The sequence below is a fragment of the Haplochromis burtoni genome, unplaced genomic scaffold, assembly GCF_018398535.1.
Source record: "Haplochromis burtoni strain Fernald_Lab_line unplaced genomic scaffold, NCSU_Asbu1 Contig_4, whole genome shotgun sequence".
Taxonomy (NCBI): Eukaryota; Metazoa; Chordata; class Actinopteri; order Cichliformes; family Cichlidae; genus Haplochromis; species Haplochromis burtoni.
Window position 1 is genome coordinate 3,746,943 of NW_024582365.1, and position 19,222 is coordinate 3,766,164.

At 39.7% G+C, this 19,222-nt stretch overlaps 1 protein-coding gene across 1 annotated transcript in view; it reads right to left on the reverse strand.

The window, feature by feature from the left end:
- The window catches only part of ccdc88b (coiled-coil domain containing 88B), a 58,354-nt gene that overhangs the window by 28,692 nt on the left and 10,440 nt on the right, over positions 1-19,222 (reverse strand). The window contains exons 7-18 of the mRNA XM_005913347.2: positions 18,367-18,507; positions 16,066-16,211; positions 15,680-15,761; positions 14,033-14,191; positions 11,714-11,860; positions 11,331-11,505; positions 10,986-11,101; positions 9,842-9,910; positions 6,894-7,604; positions 4,169-4,348; positions 1,094-1,434; positions 778-937 (exon numbers count right to left, since the gene is read on the reverse strand). Coding sequence (XP_005913409.1) covers positions 778-937; positions 1,094-1,434; positions 4,169-4,348; positions 6,894-7,604; positions 9,842-9,910; positions 10,986-11,101; positions 11,331-11,505; positions 11,714-11,860; positions 14,033-14,191; positions 15,680-15,761; positions 16,066-16,211; positions 18,367-18,507 — 2,427 coding nt within the window. The remainder of the gene's footprint in view (positions 1-777; positions 938-1,093; positions 1,435-4,168; positions 4,349-6,893; positions 7,605-9,841; positions 9,911-10,985; positions 11,102-11,330; positions 11,506-11,713; positions 11,861-14,032; positions 14,192-15,679; positions 15,762-16,065; positions 16,212-18,366; positions 18,508-19,222) is intronic.

Consider the following 19,222-nt stretch of genomic DNA (forward strand, 5'->3'; position numbering starts at 1 on the left):
TATCTATCTATCTATCTATCTATCTATCTATCTATCTATCTATCTATCTATCTATCTATCTATCTATCTATCTATCTATCTATCTATCTAATAGATTTCAATTGTAAATTCATGTAAATGGGGAATCCTCTTCCCATCCTAAAGCTCATTATGGAGTTCCACAGGGATCCGCACTAGGACCAATTCTGTTTACATTATACAACAATTATATATGACTTATTTTGAATTCACACCAGCTACTCTAACATAGAATAAAAGAATAAACAATATGGATCTAGAAATGAGTATAGTAATTCAGCTTAAAACATAATTGTTTATTTACTTACTGTATAAGATTTTGAGTTTTTCAGAATGTATTTATTTTTATAGCTTTTTCTAATGTTAGCAGAAAGCAGTCGACATCATTTTCTTCATTCTGTTGTGGCCACACAGTATATAAAATCCACACTCAAATGCAACTAAACAAACACTTTAAGTATGCATACTTCACTTTATGTTGTAGTAAATAAAGTGTTACTGTTTTCCTTTTTCCAGTTTTGAGCACCATTTCTATTTTCATTATGCTCTGTGCTGAGGGACCACAGTGTCCATCAACAGATAAAAAAAAAATACAATTTGAATCTTCTGCATTTCTCATTATTTTTCCGGTGTGAACACACTGAATTCATTTCAGTAATAATAGTAATTTCCACTGCTGAGCTGCCTGTGAATTTTCCACCACATCCCTGCAGCAGTGCTTACCGTTAGGAACTAAAGTACCACGTCACACATACACACCTGGGACAGTGCGCTAATCTTGGCCTGTGCTTCTGCATACTGCTCCTGCAGCTGCTGTTTACCCTCTTCCATGCTGCTTAATCGAAAGCTGAGCTCTTTCTCCAGGTCCTGCAGCTGAGCGCAGAGCTCCTTGGACTCAGACAGCTGCTGACACACACGTCTACACACACACCACAAACACATTTTAGACACTGGTTGCATAAGACAGAGTTGACATTAAAGATAAATGTACTGTTCAGCACAGTGCTGTCTCTGGTGCCTTATAAAGTTAACTGCATGATCAAGGTTAACTCCATGTCCTTAGGAGTGTGTGTACCTGTGTTCAGCATCCAGAGCACAGGCTCTCTGGTTGCTGTGCTCCAGGGCCAGGGTTGTGCTCTCCAGCTGCTGCCTCAGTCTCCCCGCTTCCCTCTCTCTCTGTCTGCCCTCCTTCCGTTGGCCATCCAGCTCTGACTGACACACCTCTTTCTCTTGCTCTAACCGTGAAGCTTCGAGCAGCGCCTGATCTCGTGCCCTGGCCAAAGATTCAGCCTCGAGGGTAGCCTCGCGGAGCTCTGCCTCCAGCTCCTCCTCGCGACGGCGTGAGGTCTCCAAACTGCGGCCCTGACGCTCCAACTCTGCTCTGAGAGTCTGAGTAGTGAGCTCTAACTGGTCACTCTGGCAAAAGAGAAAACACAAAGGATGATTTCGGTTCTTAACGCCCGCTTTAAATAAGTCCCCCATAATCACAGAGGAAAGTGCAACAGACAACACGAAAGCATGTGGCCAATAAAACAGGCAATAAACATAAAATTAACTTTATCAGAGTACAAAAATTAAACCACTGGCACAGTTTTGCATTTGGGTTGTTGATTCTACTACTTTTGTAGTTTTCATCCCTCGTGTTTTTTAGTGTTTTCCTCTTCACTTCTTTGTTTCTCTCTTTTTGTTTCTTGTTATTTTATAGTAACTTCCTGTTTAATTTTGGCAGTTGCTTTAGTCTAAGAGTCAGCTGTTACCTGTATGTGCCTTCCCTGCCCTATTTAGTTTCCCCTGTGTTATTATAGTGAGTTGGTTTTCTGTGTATTTATAGTACCGTCTCTAGTTATTTGTCATGATGTCTGTTTTCCTTTCGGCATTGTTTGTTTTGGGCCAGGCCCCAGTGCACCTCACAAGTCCTCAAGTCAACCCGGGATGGACCTTGTTTAAGTTTTGTGCCTTTTAATTGCACCTTGGGCACTTTATCTGCTCATACTCTGAGATCTTTGGTACCTGGTGGATTTCTGTAGCTCCCACAGCTTTCATTAGTCCCGCCTCCTGCTGTGTGCCCTGCTTTTAGGTTCTTGCATTTGATTGGATCAAAACAGCAATAATATATTTTAAAAATACAGCTCAAAAATAAGTAATTCAAAAGTTTTCAGACTATTAAAAACAATAAACATTAATTTACCCTGAAACCAAACTGCAGATTGAACTCTGTATAAATAACAGGAACTGTTTGCTTATCTGTTAGATATTTCTACTGTATAAGCAATACTGTGGTCTATAATTATTTTCCTGAATGTTAAAATGCTCACCTTTAAATCCTGTTAGGGAAATTCACCTAATTTATTAAATCCTGTACTTTAGTGAAGAGGATGTATAAAGAGGGACGAAATAGAAAGTACAAGGATGTCAAGAGTACTTTAAAGCACTTGAGTAAATGTACATTTTTTTGCCGCCTACGAGAATAACCATACTTCACATTACTGCACCCCTCCACATCATCAAACGTGGATGTAAACAATGCAATTCAGAAACACTTTCAAAGCCCTATAGAAAAAACATATTGAGTAGATTTTTGCTATTTCCAAGACACAGAACAGCGTCCTCCAGATTGTGGACTAAATCTAATTACTTAGCAGAAAATCTGATCAATTTTTCCAGGATATATGAGGGTTTTTAAAAAAAATAATAAAAATGCTTTAAAACAAACCAGTTCAGTAAACGTACACAACGACAGGGAAGCAAAAGGGAGAACGAGGATGAGACGTGAGTTCCTATTTTGTTTTTACTTACACCTACAGCTGAAAGAAGTACACTTCATGATTCATTTAACATGCACTGTTTTATTCTCATGAATTCTGGCTCTCTGCTTCTCCTGCTGGTGGTCGGAATGTGAAGTCTACCTCGAATGTAGCTAGAATCCATTCTGTGTCATGGGCTAAAACATCAAATATTGAAATGAACAAATTTCTAGTTGCTGCTGACGTCTGGCTGGCTTACAACTTAAGTTATTTTATTCATAAACCAAGTGACAGCAGAGTACTTTCTCAGCTCTAACATTATGAGAGTGTGCTGTTAGATTTAGTGTTTAGAAATCAAAGGAATGAGGCACTGTTTTTTAAAGATGCATCTCTGGTTTGATGCGATGTCGTGAGAAGTGTGGCAGATCGGTAGGAAAAGCCCATCCAGAGTTGCACTACTTTTTCATGCAAGCAACTAAATGTACACAAAACAGTTTTTTGGGATGCGTCATAGCGGAAAACACTTGTTCTAACGTGCTGTTTCTTTACAATAGGTTGTCAATTATATGTTGTGTACAGTTAAAGAACATCCAGTCTTGGCTAAGAAAATTGTAGTTTATTAGCCAGAAGTACTTTTAGTAGACATTTAGGCCAAACAGCCACAAAAAAGACTGATGTTTTCACTTTCAAAAAACTGGGAGGGTGTCACCAAAGAATATTACCCCATCAGATGGAGGGTTATATACAGCGTTTTCTGAGTGGGAGGTATTTATGAATCCCTTTTAAGGTATTTCTTTAATGCTGACTTAGCAGTGCTCTTTTCCTTAGTTTGCAGTTTTTCTTATGTGTTGAAATTTTTACTGCAAATTGCACATTAAATTGCACCGTATTCACAAAGACTTCAATGACCCAAAGTGGGCTGTCTGAAGAAGGTGGCTCTCAGTTGGGTTTCTGCTTGAATTTCCATCTGCAGAAATTCACTGAATAAGCCAAACCAAAACATTCACCTGCTTCCCTCCTCTGTGTGCAGATGAGATTTTTGTCAATATGTGAATACTGCAGTTCAAATCTGATTTGTTCGCTCAATATAAGGTGGATAAAAATGTTAACATGCATCTCCGACAGCTTAATAAAACTGTTCCACTTCATGTTGAAGCCTCAGTCGTGCAGTAAGGGAATTTGCTTGCTGAAATACTGAAATTTATTGGTTAAGTGGAATCCAGATGGGATGTTTTTATTTAAGCAGACCACAGAGGTTGACTGTAAGAAAATTTTGAACTCTTCTGTTTTTTATCTGCCCTTCTTCTTCTATTTCCCTCTTAAGTCCAGTGTCATCTGCCATGTTCATGGGCATATTTGGCGTCTTTATATTGTGTGTGCAAGTCTGTGGCTGTGTACTCTCCAACCTTGCGTTGGGCGGAGCGCAAGGCGTCCAAGGAGCTGCGCAGCGTGTCTCTTTCTCTCTCGAGTGTAGCCCGCTCTCCCTCCAGGGTGGCGATGATTGTGGTCTGCATCCTGTGAAGCTCTGCTTGGCTTCGTAAGCGACACAACTCCTCCTCCATAACTAGACCCTCAGACTGAAGAACCTGAGAGAAAAGCAGTTAGAAACATCTGAAATCTCGATGTATAGCATGTGCATTTACTATTACTACAAAACATTCTTATATTTTTCCAGTAATTGAATGAGTCTTGTATATATATGATTTCTAGGAAAGAACTACAAACCTACAGCTTTAAAGGAAGTTTTGAGTAAATACATTTCCTAATAATTCCAGTTAACTGGCAAACAACACAAAGGGTCTGTTGTTGGTGCACTGCAGGTTTGATGAGTGTGCAAAAGCACAAACAATCCCAGATACTCTTGCAGCTTTACTCTGGCACACTGCTGCCCTGAGCGAAATGCAAAAATGCTCACAAAAGCAACCTGGTGAGCTTCAAGTTCCACCATGTTTGCAAATATTTTCCATCATGCATTTAATGTAAAGTACAGCTAAGTACAAAAATCACCTTTTTGTATGATAATCATGACAGTGTAGATCAGAAACTTACCAAAGAAATTAAAAATTTTCATCTGGCTGAACAAATTTTTATGACAATCAATATAAAAGCTGTTTTTGTAATAGATATTTAAGTTTGGAGTGAAGAGCCACGCCACTGTTATTGCTGAAAACAATTCTGATGTGTGAACTTTTTGAATCTTTGTTTCTGTTATTTACAGAGTTACTTTAATTGTAATGTATATAATCAGAGATAATATTATGAAAAAAAACTGAAAAACCGGAAAACTTAATACCAATTTTGTAGTAGGATGACTCCATGCAGCTCATACTTATAACCAAAAATAACCCAATAACTTAAGAGCAGTGTTGGTCAAGTTACTTGAAAAAAGTAATCAGTAACTAATTACCTATTACTTCCCCAAAAAGTAATCCCGTTACTTTACTGATTACTTATTTTCAAAAGTAATTAATTACTTAGTTACTTAGTTACTTTTTAAAAACACGATTTACAACCTGAATAGGTGATAAAGCGATAGATCTTTCAGCCCAATTCTACTTTTTCTGCATAATCCATCATACAAAATGTAATCAAATGGAAAAGTCTCTTTTTAAAACTTGTTTTATTAGTTTTAATCTTTTAACTTTATGCATCAAGCAAAAATTTAATTATATGCAACATTCTCTGACTGGAAGAAATTTGTTTAACATTTAAACCTATTTTCTGCACATTCCAGCACATAAAATATTTTTTTTTGTGTGTGTTTACACTCACTCTTTCAAATAGATGCAAGTAAAACACAGCAGAAAATAAATAAAATCAAAGACTAGCGGTCCTTTTGCTCTATTTTCACCTGTAAAGCAGGAGTGGGGTAGGCGGAGGTTTACCCTGGTGCAGGTGTGCCGCAGCGGTCAGTGGAAGAATCCGCGAGTTTCTCTGTGAGTTTCCCATTACGTCGTAGCGCACTCGGTGCTTGCTTGGAAGTTTAGGGGTTTTTTTCGCTGTAAAAAGAAGTTTTCTTCCCACGCACAACGGACACTAATGTTTTTGTCACTTTTTATGGAATCAAACTCAAAGTAAGGTCAGTACTTCCACGCTTTAAACGCTGCACGCTCATACTCTCTCCCGCACTCGATATATGATCCATTGTTGATCTGCACACAGCTGTTGTCACGAACGTCGCACTCGCTTACGTCACTGTCATGAGACATTCTCGCAAAAAAATCACGGTTTTAGTAACGCAGTAACGTAGCGTTCCTACGGGAAAGTAATGGTAATCCAATTACCGTTTTTGCAATAGTAATCCCTTACTTTACTCGTTACCTGAAAAAAGTAATCAGATTACAGTAACACGTTCTCTGCTTAACAGTGAGCTTTAAAAATCGCCTTCACAGTCATTGGTTTGTGCAGCCATATGCCACTTTCAGCGCTCCGCTGCAAGTCTGGATTGTTATGTTTTGACCACTTGCAGTGAGACATCTGCAACTTCACCAAGAGCATCAAACTGATTCAGCGTTGCATGACGAGGATCTTCACTGGCGATAAGAAACTGGTCTCCGGCTACAACCCAGAGACCAAAGAGCACGGTTCAGTGGAAAAGTTCATTTTATTTAACATTTACAGTGCTGCTAGTGCAGAGTTGCACTGTAACTGTAAGCGTGAACTTTCCCTGACTGTGACACGTTTAAAAGTGACGTCTTTCACAGTACATTGAAAGCCCAGACTTTTTTTCTATATTTACCATTCTTTGTGCCCAATACATTTGTCACTTACCACTCTCTCTTAGAAAATGTGTTCTCTTTCTCAAGATGAAAGCTAAGATCCGTCATGAGGCACAGATGTATTACTGCAAGTGGTCAGAGAGGGATTTCCAAGGAGCGATCTAAACATGTGCTTAGCCCTGAAAGCAGTTTATAGCTGCACAAGGAGTCGATCATTAAGTGGCTGGCAGTCAATTTTAAATCAGTTTCAGCTTTTGCTTTTTATGGGTGTTGTAGCGGGAACATTTGATGGCGCTTTGCACACAAGAAACACATTATAAACACAATTATACAATAATATAACGCCCACGTTTTCACCGACCATTTATCTACTTTCTACAGTCTCCAACTTAACCACTACAGCCAGCCATACCTCTATCTGCCTGCGGGCCTCCACCAAACTTTCTCCGGCTTTCTTCAGACGCTGCAGCTCAGCCTCGACGAGTACCAGCCGCTGCTCAGCCTCCCAGGTTTTCTTGCTCTGCTCTCCCAGTTTAGAGCGCAAGTCCTGGGCCACGTTAATCTGTCTTTCGGCCTCCTCCTGGGCCTCCTGGAGTCGTTTTGTCAGAAGCTCCATATCAGGACTAGTCAGGGAACATACGGCCAGGTGTGTAGCTATAGTCTCTACTTTATCTTCAACTGATTGTTTCTGTATCTCTGAACTTATTGGTAATTCAGTCTTTTCTTTCTTCGGCTCACTTTCTTTTTCCTGTTTCTCCCTTTCTTTCTGCCCTCCCTCAGCCTCTCCTCTTCTATTGGTCTGGATCACCTCATTGCATGGTTCATCTTTTCCCATCTGAACATGAAGAATCTCTTCACCAACTCCTGCTTCACGGTGAGTCCCAATGACTTCTCCTCTTTTCTCCTTCTCCTCCATCATCTTAACCCTTCCTTCCCCCTCTCCCCTGCAGGATTCAGATCCCTGGATTCCTCTCACCACCTTTTTTCCCTCCCCCTCCTCTTCCACTCTGTCTGGCATCTTCATTCCTTCCTCCTTCCTCTTGTCTTCTAGGTGTTGAAGTTTGGTCACAAGCTTTTCCAGACGCTGTTTCAAAGTGGCATTTTCATTCTTCAAGTTTTGAAACTGAAAAGCATAATTGGAGAGAAATTTAAAGACATTTCAAAGCTTTGAAATATCCCTTTTTTGTCACTGTTTCCTTTCATGTGCTGACAGTGATTGAACTTGAATGCATGGTGGGTAAGAAAACTGAAATCACCCCCTTTTCCTCAGAATACATCCAGTTTCGATACAAAAGAAAAGACAATGAAGTAGGGAAAAACGAGAGAAGGACAGACAGGGAAATTACTGATCGATTTAAATGATCTTTGGTTATAACAACACAATATAAAAGCACTCCTCCACACAAATAACTACAGAAAACTCAGTATGCCTGAGATCCGTCACACAGCACCATTCGCAAATTCTAGTATAATGTTGTGAACTGAGTAACATTTAATTACCATATTTCATCTGAGGGAATGTAAAGCACAGCCTTCAAGTGTCTTTTACGTGTCATACTCAGATTGGTTGTTTTAATCGTAACACATTTACTATTTATTACTTAAAATATTAGTTTTTTTAAAAGTGTTAAAATAATGTCAAATCACACTGTCCACAATAATACAATAATACATTATAAAAAAGTTTTATCTTGTGACATCAGTGACAAATCAAGGCCATATGTTTATGGGACTTAGTACACACAACACAAACCCAGAGAAGCCTGTGAAGAATAAAAACCAATTCAAATTCAATTCTGTTTGATTTATGTGGTGCCAAATCACAGCAACAGTTTCCTCAAATTGCCCTATATTGTGAAGTAAAGAACTTACAATAATACAAACAGAGAAAACCCCCAAAATTATAAGACCCCCTATGAGCAGCGGCAGTGGGAAGGAAAAACTCCCTTTTAACAGGAAGAACCCTCCAGCACAACCAGGCTCAGGGAGGGACGGCCTTATGGCGCGACCGACTGGTAGGTGAGGGGAGGAAGACAGGACAAAGACATGCTGTGGAAGAGAGCCAGAGATTAATAATAACTAATAAGGAGTGTGTCAGCCTCCGGTAATCATTTAATCAGAATTGAATCTTCACGCTACAAATTTGTTTCACTCTTTGTTGAAGAGGCTGAGTTACTTTAGTTACTGTTAAACACTCATAATAACACTACCTAGGCAACCTTTGTGTTTACATTTGACTTGTGCTGTTGCACTGTATATAATACTGTGTCACTACAGTTGCACTATAGTGCTGCTGCTGCTGGTACCTTGTTGTGACAACAATTTCACACATTAACTTAAGTCTGGAACCGCTGTCATCGGTGACAGTGCTTCACCGGAAAAGAAGGACAGAAAATACCCTTCATTTTGTTTGCACTGATAAATGTTGCCACCTACAAGTTATAATCACCGCTAAATGGTTGTTCAGTATATATAATTTTTTTTAAATAAATATCATTATCCCTTTTTATCATTATCCCTAAATATTGTATTATTATTCTAAGGATATAGCGTCTGCCCCCAGATTTCATTTGGTGGGAAACCCCAAAGCTATGCGGACACAGTTAAATGCACTATTAACTGCAGTTAATTATGTTTCCCTTTGTTTAAGCTAACATTCATTCCTGCGTTTCTGTCATATTGGGCAGCAAACAATAACAACACAACATTTCACCACACTTTACTACTTAAATAACTAACAGTTAATGAGAACTATAGAACAATATTTCTATACTTTTAGCTCTCTTATGGCGTCCACCAGCTCCACCTGTCAGTCATCTGGTGTTGGGAGGCTAACGTACACAGTATTTTTAAATCTTTTTCACTTGTTCCTGCTGCTGGTAGAGGCAGATGTAAGCTATGAGGCTGACAGCCAAAACAGTCAACTCTCAGGCTGGAGGATGGAAACAACGAGTAGAAATTTAAAAGAAAAAGCAAAAAAAAAAACACTGAAGGAGGGTTGTAGAGTCTGCGAGCAATCCATTTCAAACACAAGTGAGCCATTATTTTTGTAAAAATGTCGAATACTGCAGCTAATTTTCTGCTGATGATAAATAAATAAAAACAAATTGATTCAGCACCAGAATTCTGCTCCACTACAACACAAAGCTGCTCACACATGCCATGAATTTATTATATATGGCTACATAATACATGTGGCAGAGAAGGGTTTTTACATTGGCTAAAAAAGCAATATTACTTATAAATGCATTAGCGTCAGAAGAGTTTACTACCAGTCAACAATGTGACGGTAAAAGAAAGAAAAGATGATTGTTAGAACAGTAACTGTTTGGTAAAGCCTTCAGTTTGCTCTGTGCTCACCTCCCTAAATGTTTCCTGATGTTTCATCTCCAGGCAGGCCAGCTCATCCTTTGCATCTGGAGAATCAGCCTGCAGCGAGGGGAGATGTGTCTTTAATGCCTTCATTTGTTGCATCCTGTTTTTCCAGCTTCATTTACATCTTTAACAACTCAGATATATTCAGAGATGGCAGGCCTGCTGGTATCGTAATTAAACATTCTTAATTAAAAAAAAATTTTCCCAACATAATGATCATATCAATAACAAGACACGCAAGGGAAATGGAAAACTATATATAAAACCTGATTTGCATGTTATCCAGTTGTCATTTCTCTTCTGTCTGTGTGCATTACCGTGACCACTCGAGCAAAGTTACATTGTTACAACTACAAAGTTAAAGCTGCTGATTAATGTAAATGTCAGCAATTCACACTGCTGCGCAACTCACCATGCAGATGACCTTCTGCAAACTGCAATCATCAATAAAAGGCTTTTCAGTATTTTTTAAATTGTGAGAAAAATCCTAGTAGCAGATTTCCATGAAATATCGGGATTTTAAGGATATATCGCCCAGGTTCAAGCTGAGCATCAGAATGGGGAAGAAAGGTAATTTCACTGACTCTGAATGGGGAATGGCTGGTCTGAGTATTTCAGAAATTTTCCCACACAATCATTTCTAGGGTTTAACAAGAATGGTCTGAAAAAGATGAAATACCGAGGTCAGGGGAGATTTGCCAGACTGCTTCAGGGTAATATGAAGGCAACAGTAACTCAAATAAACCCTTGTTACAATCAACATATGCAGAAGAGCATCTCTGACTGCACATTACATTGAACATTGAGTCACACTGGGCTACAAATTGGAAACTGAGGTTACGGTTTGATCATGGGTTCACCAAAATTGGACAACAGAAGATTTGAAAAACTGTGGCAGCAATCAGGTGGTAGCGTCAGAATTTGGTGTAAACATCATTTAAGCATGGGTCCTGCCCGCCTTGTATCAGGCTGGAGGCGGCAGAGGTGGGAGATATTTTCTTGGTACACTTTGGGCCCTTTTAGTATTAACTGATCATCATTTAAAAATTCACAGGCTGCCTGACTATTGTTATTGAGTAAGGTGACATTTTTCTCTATTAGTCACAACTTGCGACCTCTGAACTCTGACCTCCTGCTGGGCCTGCAGCTCCTCCAGTCGTCTTCTCAGCTCTGCGTTCTCCTGCTCCGCTCCCAGCAGCCGCAGCGTCGAAGCCTCGCCCACTTCCACGCTCAGGGGCTTCTGATCTGAGGCGCAGAGAAGAGGAAATAAAGAATAAAACAAGAAAAAGAAGAACAGAAGGAGGGAGTGAGGCAGATAGGTGGAGGAAAGAAACAGAGAAAAAGAGAAATGGATATATGAGCTCAGTTACTGTTGATTAATAACCTGTGGGTAAGTATTACGTCAAAATATTTTCTCTTATCAGTTAATTAGCATGTCTTAAATGACAAGGTGCAGAGAGGCGGGTGCTCTGACCAATCACTTCACTCAGCTCCTCGTCGGACTCCAGCTCTGATTGGAGGAAACGCTGCGGAAGTGAAACAACCGGAGCAAGGACGCTGCCCCCGCTGCTGCTGTGCCTCAGGTCAGCCTCGAGGCTCATGTTCATCTCCAGCAGTTCATCAACTCGCTGCCTCTCAGTGTCCCGCTCCTAAGCACACATACACACACACTCAATGATCACATGAGCAAGAGACTTCAATGGTCCTCCACACAACATGCATGGGGTTCTTTCATGAAATGCAACCTTTCTGTCAATAAAGAAAATATTAGAACAATCTGCAATCTTCAGTTCAATTATAAGCTCATTTGTACGGGATGGACAGAAATGCAAAAACTGCATCATAGTTTCCACCCACCGCTTCCACTTCCATGATTCTCTGACGCAGCACAAGATTGTCCCTCTCCAGCTCACGTAGGGAGGAGCAACGCGCCCGAGCGTCCGCCAGCTGCTCTTCTAGAAGCGTTTTGGTTTCCTGCAGTGCTGCGCACAGTTGCTGCTGCTCCTGCAGGGGGCACCAAACAGAGACGATTGAAACAACACGATGACGTGCTCACTGTTTTCGTTTCATGTATTCTGTCAAGTCTGGGGTTTTTTCTGAAGCAACTTCCTCTAATCTGTCATATCTATCAATGCTTTGCTCCCATTCAGTTCTCTACTGTCACTTAAGTGCACGATGCAACTTTAAATGGTTTTAGCTGTCAGCTGAATGTATTTTCTATATAATTTCCCCTTATTATACAGTTCACAGTAAAGACACAGACAAGTCCTGCTGAGGGAGTCAGAGAGGCTGACGTACAGCTGAGAAGCAAACTGCAGACATTGCAAGTACTAAAATATGATCTCCAACTGTGATCGTAGCTCAAGAGTTGGCAGTTCGTCTTGTAATCGGAAGGTTGCCGGTTCGAACCCCAGCTTGGACAGTTTTGGTCGTTGTGTCCTTGGGCAAGACACTTCACCTACCGCCTACTGGTGTTGGCCAGAGGGGCCGATGGCGCGATATGGCATCCTCGCTTCTGTCAGTCTGCCCCAGGGCAGCTGTGGCTACAACTGTAGCTGCCTTCACCAGTGTATGAATGTGAGAGTGAATGAATAGTGGTGTTATACAGCGCTGTATAAATGCAATCCATTATTATTATTTTGGAGCTTGTATCCGGCTACTTTAGTACTTTTAGTACTCAGTCTGACGCTCTCCAATGTTAGAGTTGTAAACTGTGGTAAATTATGACATTTATATTTTATTATGTTTTTGTTAGGCTGTATTAAGTGAATTTAAACTCAGAGTAGCAGCTTGATAATAACAGGAAACAGCAAGTTATTACAATCTAATTACCAAAGTAGTAGCCTAGTAATTACCTTGTAACAGCGGTGGTTATAACTGATGTATATTATATTGAATTTTATGTAACTGTGTACTAAACAGGCCACATAAGCAAGACCAATTAGTATAGTAATATAATTTTAAAAATATTCATTTTTATATCCTCATACTCACAGTAGTTACTTCATAAAAAAATAAGGTAATACTTATTAATATCTAAATCCACATTAATAACCTATTAAAGCAAAATTGAAAAATCAGACAACATGGTGATAAAATATATCTTTCAAAATGAAGGAAAATAAAATATAATATAATACTAAGTCACATTTTTAAGATTTGTTTTAGACTTTCTGTGTTTTTAGTGAGACAAGTTAGCAGTTTAACAAGAGTATAAAAAGCTACAAGGTGTTAAACCAGAAATAACCACACGCAAACTGTCAGCAAACCTCTCTAGCTGTCTTGCTGGTCCTTTTTTGGCCAACTCGGTGTAATTTTTAGCAGAATCCACACTTACGCAGATCGCTGCAAACAACTTGTGAGTACGATGTTGTCACTACTGATAAAAAACGCAAATAAAACCCAACATGTAATGAAACTAATTTGACCTTCCAAACTGATTTTTATTTTTATTTCTTTACACGTAAACATTCGGCACCTTTTCCTCCCGATTCTTTACAGCTGCAAAACAGTTCATTTTGAATTTCTGGAAACGAGTTCTCGGCACACACACAACATTAGAAAAAAATCACCCTTCCGGCTAACATGAGCAGTCACACTGATATTGAATTTAAACAGGATGACTCAAAAAAGACAGGGAAGGTGACGGTGAGGACACTGCAAAGTGTTTCACAAGGATGTGAGCACATTTTTTTTTGCCCTGAACAGTTATAGTACCTCGGAATAAATCTCATTTGGGTATAAAAATTCCAATAACTGTAGCTGCTCTTTGTCAATGAAGCAGCTCCAGGCGGTAAATCCCAATGACATCACACAATATAATCTCATTCTCCGGCTTTGAGCTTTAGAGTTGTTCGTACTCACTCTTGATTGAAACCCTCAGGGCCGTGTGAGGGAATATATGGCTTTTGAGATTAAGTGGTACTTCTTTTAAAAAATAATAGCTACTCAAAGAGAAAGATTAAAAAAGGGATCTTCTTGATGTGACCTTCGCCAGTAATTTTTATATGACGGCCTTTGTCAAGCTTGTGTGTGTGTATCAAAGCAATGTGAAAATGACTTTGTCTTCCCTGCATAACATTTTTTTTAAACTATGTATTTTGTAGTGGAGATGTAGCTGTGTTGCTTGATTTCTCTATGGTGTGCGATGTGTGCTTGGTGTGTGTGTGTGTGTACCTTCAGTTGAGTGCGTGTGAGCTCCAGGCTGCGCAATCTGTGTTTACAGCTTTGAAGCTCAGTCTGGAGCTGCTCGGACCGTGCAGCTCGCTCTCGGGCGCAGTCCAGCTCATCCCGCAGTGCACGCATGCCCCTCACATCACCCTGCAGAGAACGGTTCTGCATGCGCGCAGACACACACACACACACGGAGACACAGATACACAGATACATTCATACACCAGCTGGGATGAGGTCAAAGAAGGTTGTGAACAGATCTGGAATGCAGTAAAGCAAATGTTGACAAAGCCTGATACATGAGGAAGGAAATGTGTGCGTGTATACAATCCTGAAATGTTCTCACAAGGATAGAAAAAAATTGAAAAGACCCATATGGAAAAGAGCAAGAGCTTTAACTTGCATGTATTATAGTTTCGAATAACATTTGCATGTCTTCTGCTATTATTTACAATGAAAGTGGTCGAATTAACTGTGAATCACGTAAGCAATATGCTGTGTGAAATCAATGCAGAAAAGGTCATGTAGAAATAACTGGCTTGCAATAAGTCTCTTGATACTTATATAATTCAAAAGTTGAATAACTGGTTTATATTTGGGCATTTTTTACACACAGCATGTAACTTCATTTAAACTACTGGAGAAATTACTCACATACTTATATTTAAGATACCCCTAATGTCCACTGTCATTATTTAAACATCATTCTAAGGTACTATTCAGGAGGACTGGCCAGTTACCCATCTGTAAAACTGTTTCCTTGTAGAAATTATTCCCACACAGACATTAATCATTTAACAGTAAAATCACAGATTTAAATTGTAATTATCTTGAGCATTATCAACAACGCTTATGGCAAGGTGCTGCAGTGCTTAGCACTGTCACCTCACAGCAAGAAGCTTCCTGCTTTAAATTCACCAGCAGGCAGGAGCACTTTCTGTGTGGACTTCATGAGGGTTCTCTCTGGGTACTCCAGCTTCCTCCCACAGTCCAAACACATGCATGTTAGGTTAACTGAATAAAGAGCGGTATGACTGTGTGGTTAATTGTGGCTTGTAGTCTAAAACGCATTGATTTGTCACTAAGAGGTGAAAAGTAAAAATCCAACAACTCAAGTAATATTTTTTAAATGAACGTTGACTTTAAAAATTATATCATAGATGAGTCCTTACAGTGCACTTCTATATGTAAGACATATTTGCATAAGTAAATGATAATGACAAATGAAGAATGACAGTGATGTATGGAGTACACTTAGCACTGTGACAATGGAAAATGAAACTAAATGACTCGTCAGTGAGGGAACATTAAGACTGTATATGTATGATCATACCTGTAGTTTTGTTATGAGTCTAAACTTTCAAGTTCAGCTGAGACAGTAACAGCCACCTCTTTCAGGTCAAAGTGTATTTGAATGGAAAGAGCACAATCTAATTTACGGCCTAAGAAAGATGTTTTTATTCAAGATCCAAATGGTTTTGGGTGATTATGCGCTATTATGATTAGGCCCAGTGAGCAATAGTCTAGCTGTTGTCAAATTAGTAATGTTGTATGTGTGGTAAAAGAACAAAACAAGACAAAAAAAGAAAGAGAAGAAGAAGTCTGCATGAGATTTCTGTCTGTGTGCTGACCTCTATTCCATGTCTGTACCTCTTTTTGAAGCTTCTGAAGCTGTTCCTCCATGGTCTCAATCTCCTGCTTGTAATCCAGTATCTGATCACCTTTATCTTCCCTAGAAAACATATCAGCACCGCAAATGCAATTACACAGTTTTTCTAAAGGCTTTTTCTTTTCTTTTGACTTGTATCTGTGATAAAGTGGCAGATAGAAATATAATTAGAGAAGAAAACGCTGTAATATTCTGAAACCGTACAGGCGTTTAATAAGCTGTGTGCGCTGGATTATACCTGTGAGCATCTCATCTGATCCCGATTTATTGCTCAGGTTTGCAAATAATTTTCTCTGTCTTGACCTTTGTCACAACTTTTTAAGAATTCTCCTGACTTCTATCATCTCGTGCACACACACAGACTCACAGTTGTTGTTTAAGCCGGCGCAGTTTGGCCTTGCTGTCTGCCAGCTGGAGTAGCAGACCTTGGGATGACTCCTCATTGCGGCCAACCAAGTGCCCCGTCGTGGAATCAGACTGGGCCTCCCGCTCCCGACACAGCTCTGCTATCCTCTGGGAAGAAGAGAGAGAGAAAGATCAATGATGGATGTGGAAAAGGATACAAAGAACAGCTGAAAAGAAAGACGTGGGTTGAGGACTAAAGGCTCAGAAACACATTTCTGAGGATCTGTGAAGGTGAAAACAGTGAGCCGCACATGGCAACTAAATAAGTATGTGCTTCAGTAGATGCTAGCAAAGGTAAGATACTAGTGTTTTGCTGTGTATGCACTCTTTTTTTACAGAGTAAGGAGCTTGGGCTGCTGTGATGTCTTCAGATGTTTTAGACTGTTTGACGCTTTGTGATGTATAATTTAAGTCAGATCAGTGTAGCAGCAGAAAATTCACACAAGGGTTAAATGTAGCAGGTATTTTTGCAAAGGGGGTGTATTTTATAAACATTAATGCAGAATGACCTTTTTATTCCTGTAATTTTGCAAACCAGCACAGCAACAGAACATTTTGATCTTACGCAGTATTCACATAAAGGAGAGCACAGTGGGACAGGGTTTTATTAGGGCCGATTTAAATCTGTGGAATTTATTCGAAACAAAATTTAAGATCTTACGTTGCTTTGATCTCATATTAAGGTTGTAGGAAATGCCTTTTAATCCACTAGAAGCTTAAGACAGATCTCAGTTAAATATCACTGGATTCAAGGATTGAGAATGTGTTTGAGATCAGAAGGCAGGAACATGAAGTGGAATCAGAGGTGCATTTAGAAAGGACTGTGGGGTCTTTGCTATTTCAAAGAAGCAAAGTTACTACGCTCCTTACACTAGTTTTTTATTTTTTTTTAAATACTGTAGTCTGTTATCTCCAGCCTAACAGCAAGCATTTCATTTTCCAATTCATTGTTACTTAAATCACATTAAAACCTTTGACCACAATGCCATTTCAATCCCACTGTGCACTAATGTTTTATGAATTTTAATTAGTTCTATGGGAGAGATTTCACTGATACCACCTTTTGTTGGTTAAAAAGCAGAATTATTACAGCTGTAGGAGGTAATCCATAGCTACAAAATGTCTGGGCGGCATCTGGTGTGAAATGTTGATCCAACTTGAAACAATGGAGGAACTGATTCACTTGCTGAAACTGATTTAGTTAATTAACTTTTAATTTCTTCAGGAAAACACATTTTCAATTTCCTTCTTGTCACGTCGGCGTGATTGAAAACATCATAAATGTCCAATTTTTTCATTTTCATTCATTACAGTTCTCCAGCAAAGAATCAAACAACGGACAATGATGGTAAATTCACTTTAAGGCACAATAACGCTCACACTATGAAGTCCATACTCCCACTGCTTCCATCTGTCTGCACAGTTGAAGAGAGCAAAAGTGATGCAGTAATTTGGTGTTCTTTCCAATCAGCTATTATAGTCGTTATTAATTTCTGTCTTATTTGCTCATTTGCCCACTTGCCTAGATTTAGATGAGCTGCTCAGCACTATCATGTCTGGTGTATGTAGCTACCACCAGCTACCAGTTAGCCTAGAATAGCCCACAGAAACAGGAAGAACCGACGGCCTGACTCAGCTAAGGGGTTAAAAATTGACCTACTAATCTCTTACTTGTTATCGTGTTTCATTATCAGAATAAAGGTTCTATACAACTCTTCCAAGCTACCTCCCAGTGCACGATCGAATAAATGCTCAACTTTAGGTAACCTTGGTACTAGTTACACCTTTTTAATGTAAACTGCAAACTGCTACCAAACTAGAAATCTTAGAGCTTAATATCTGATCTGTTTTCTGATTTTTGTGACTACTCGTTCCTTGTTCATTGCGTTGTTCTGTCGCGTCTGTCTGGTTATCATGCTCTTGTGAAAGTTTCTTGGTTCCCTTTTTGTTGAAAGAAAAAATTAATCACAATCAGACTTCCTGTTTAAATTAAAAATGACAGTAGGCTTTGTGCTAGAATCATTTCGGGATGTGCTGCTTTGCAAATTCAGGAAGTCACAGATAATTTCACAGGTGCTGGTGGGAAGAATTAGTTATATTTATATTATAACAGGCTGTTTCATTCCCCATGAGTTTCTATTTAGCCTAACAGCTACTGGCTGCTTCTTGAGATTGGTATCAATGCTGTCATTTATCTTTTGGTTAAAAAAAAACAGAGTGTCAAGTGTCAAGCTATTTCTTTAAGGCTTTGTGTATTGCATACCTCCAACTGTGTGTCTCTCTGTGCCAGCAGGCTTTGGATCTGTTTGGCCATGGAGCTAAACACCAGCTGCAAGTCTGCACCTTCAGTCTCCACTAGCTCCTCCCACTGAAGTGGCAGCACCACACGAGGATCCTGAGTTACCTGCAACGAGGACCATTTTTTAGGCCTCTATGACAAGATCAATACACATCTGGGACACCTGACACAAAATAGCCCAGGCACTGCGAGCGCTGTGTGAATACCAAGCATTTGTGTACAACGAAAAGGAAAAGAAAAATAAATTCTCACACGTCTATGTGTGAAAGCTGTAGGAAAATGCACTAAAAAAAATTCACTAGTGCATGCAAAGCTAGTGATCATGTTGACAGGTTTAAAAATCTCCTCGGGTGTAAGCCATACAGAAGGAAAGCAGGGGGTGCATCCATTCACACAGAAAGAGCACCTCTCACCTCTGTGATTTGTTAGGCTGAAAAACCTGGGGAGAAAAAGGCTGGGAGGCAGCATGCTGTTACTGTAATTCAGTCACGCTGCTATGCAAAATGTTGTTTTTGTAATTCCAGCAATTATTCATGGGGGGTGTTTTTTAAAAGAGGCAATTTGGCCTTTCTTCCTTATTGGAGCGGATGGTGGACAGTGACAGGAAAAAAGATGAAGGAGAGACAATGATGTGACAGAGGGGGGGATTGGAGAGGTGGACATGGGAGGTGGAGGATCCAGCTTACAGTGGCAGCAAGGGGCACCCAGAGGTCCTTAAAAGGCTGCCAACAGAATGACAAGTAGCTCATTTTCACAACTCAGTTGAAGCACAAGGAGAAGGTATAACAGTTTCATTCTGTCTGCCTACAGGCCAGACAGT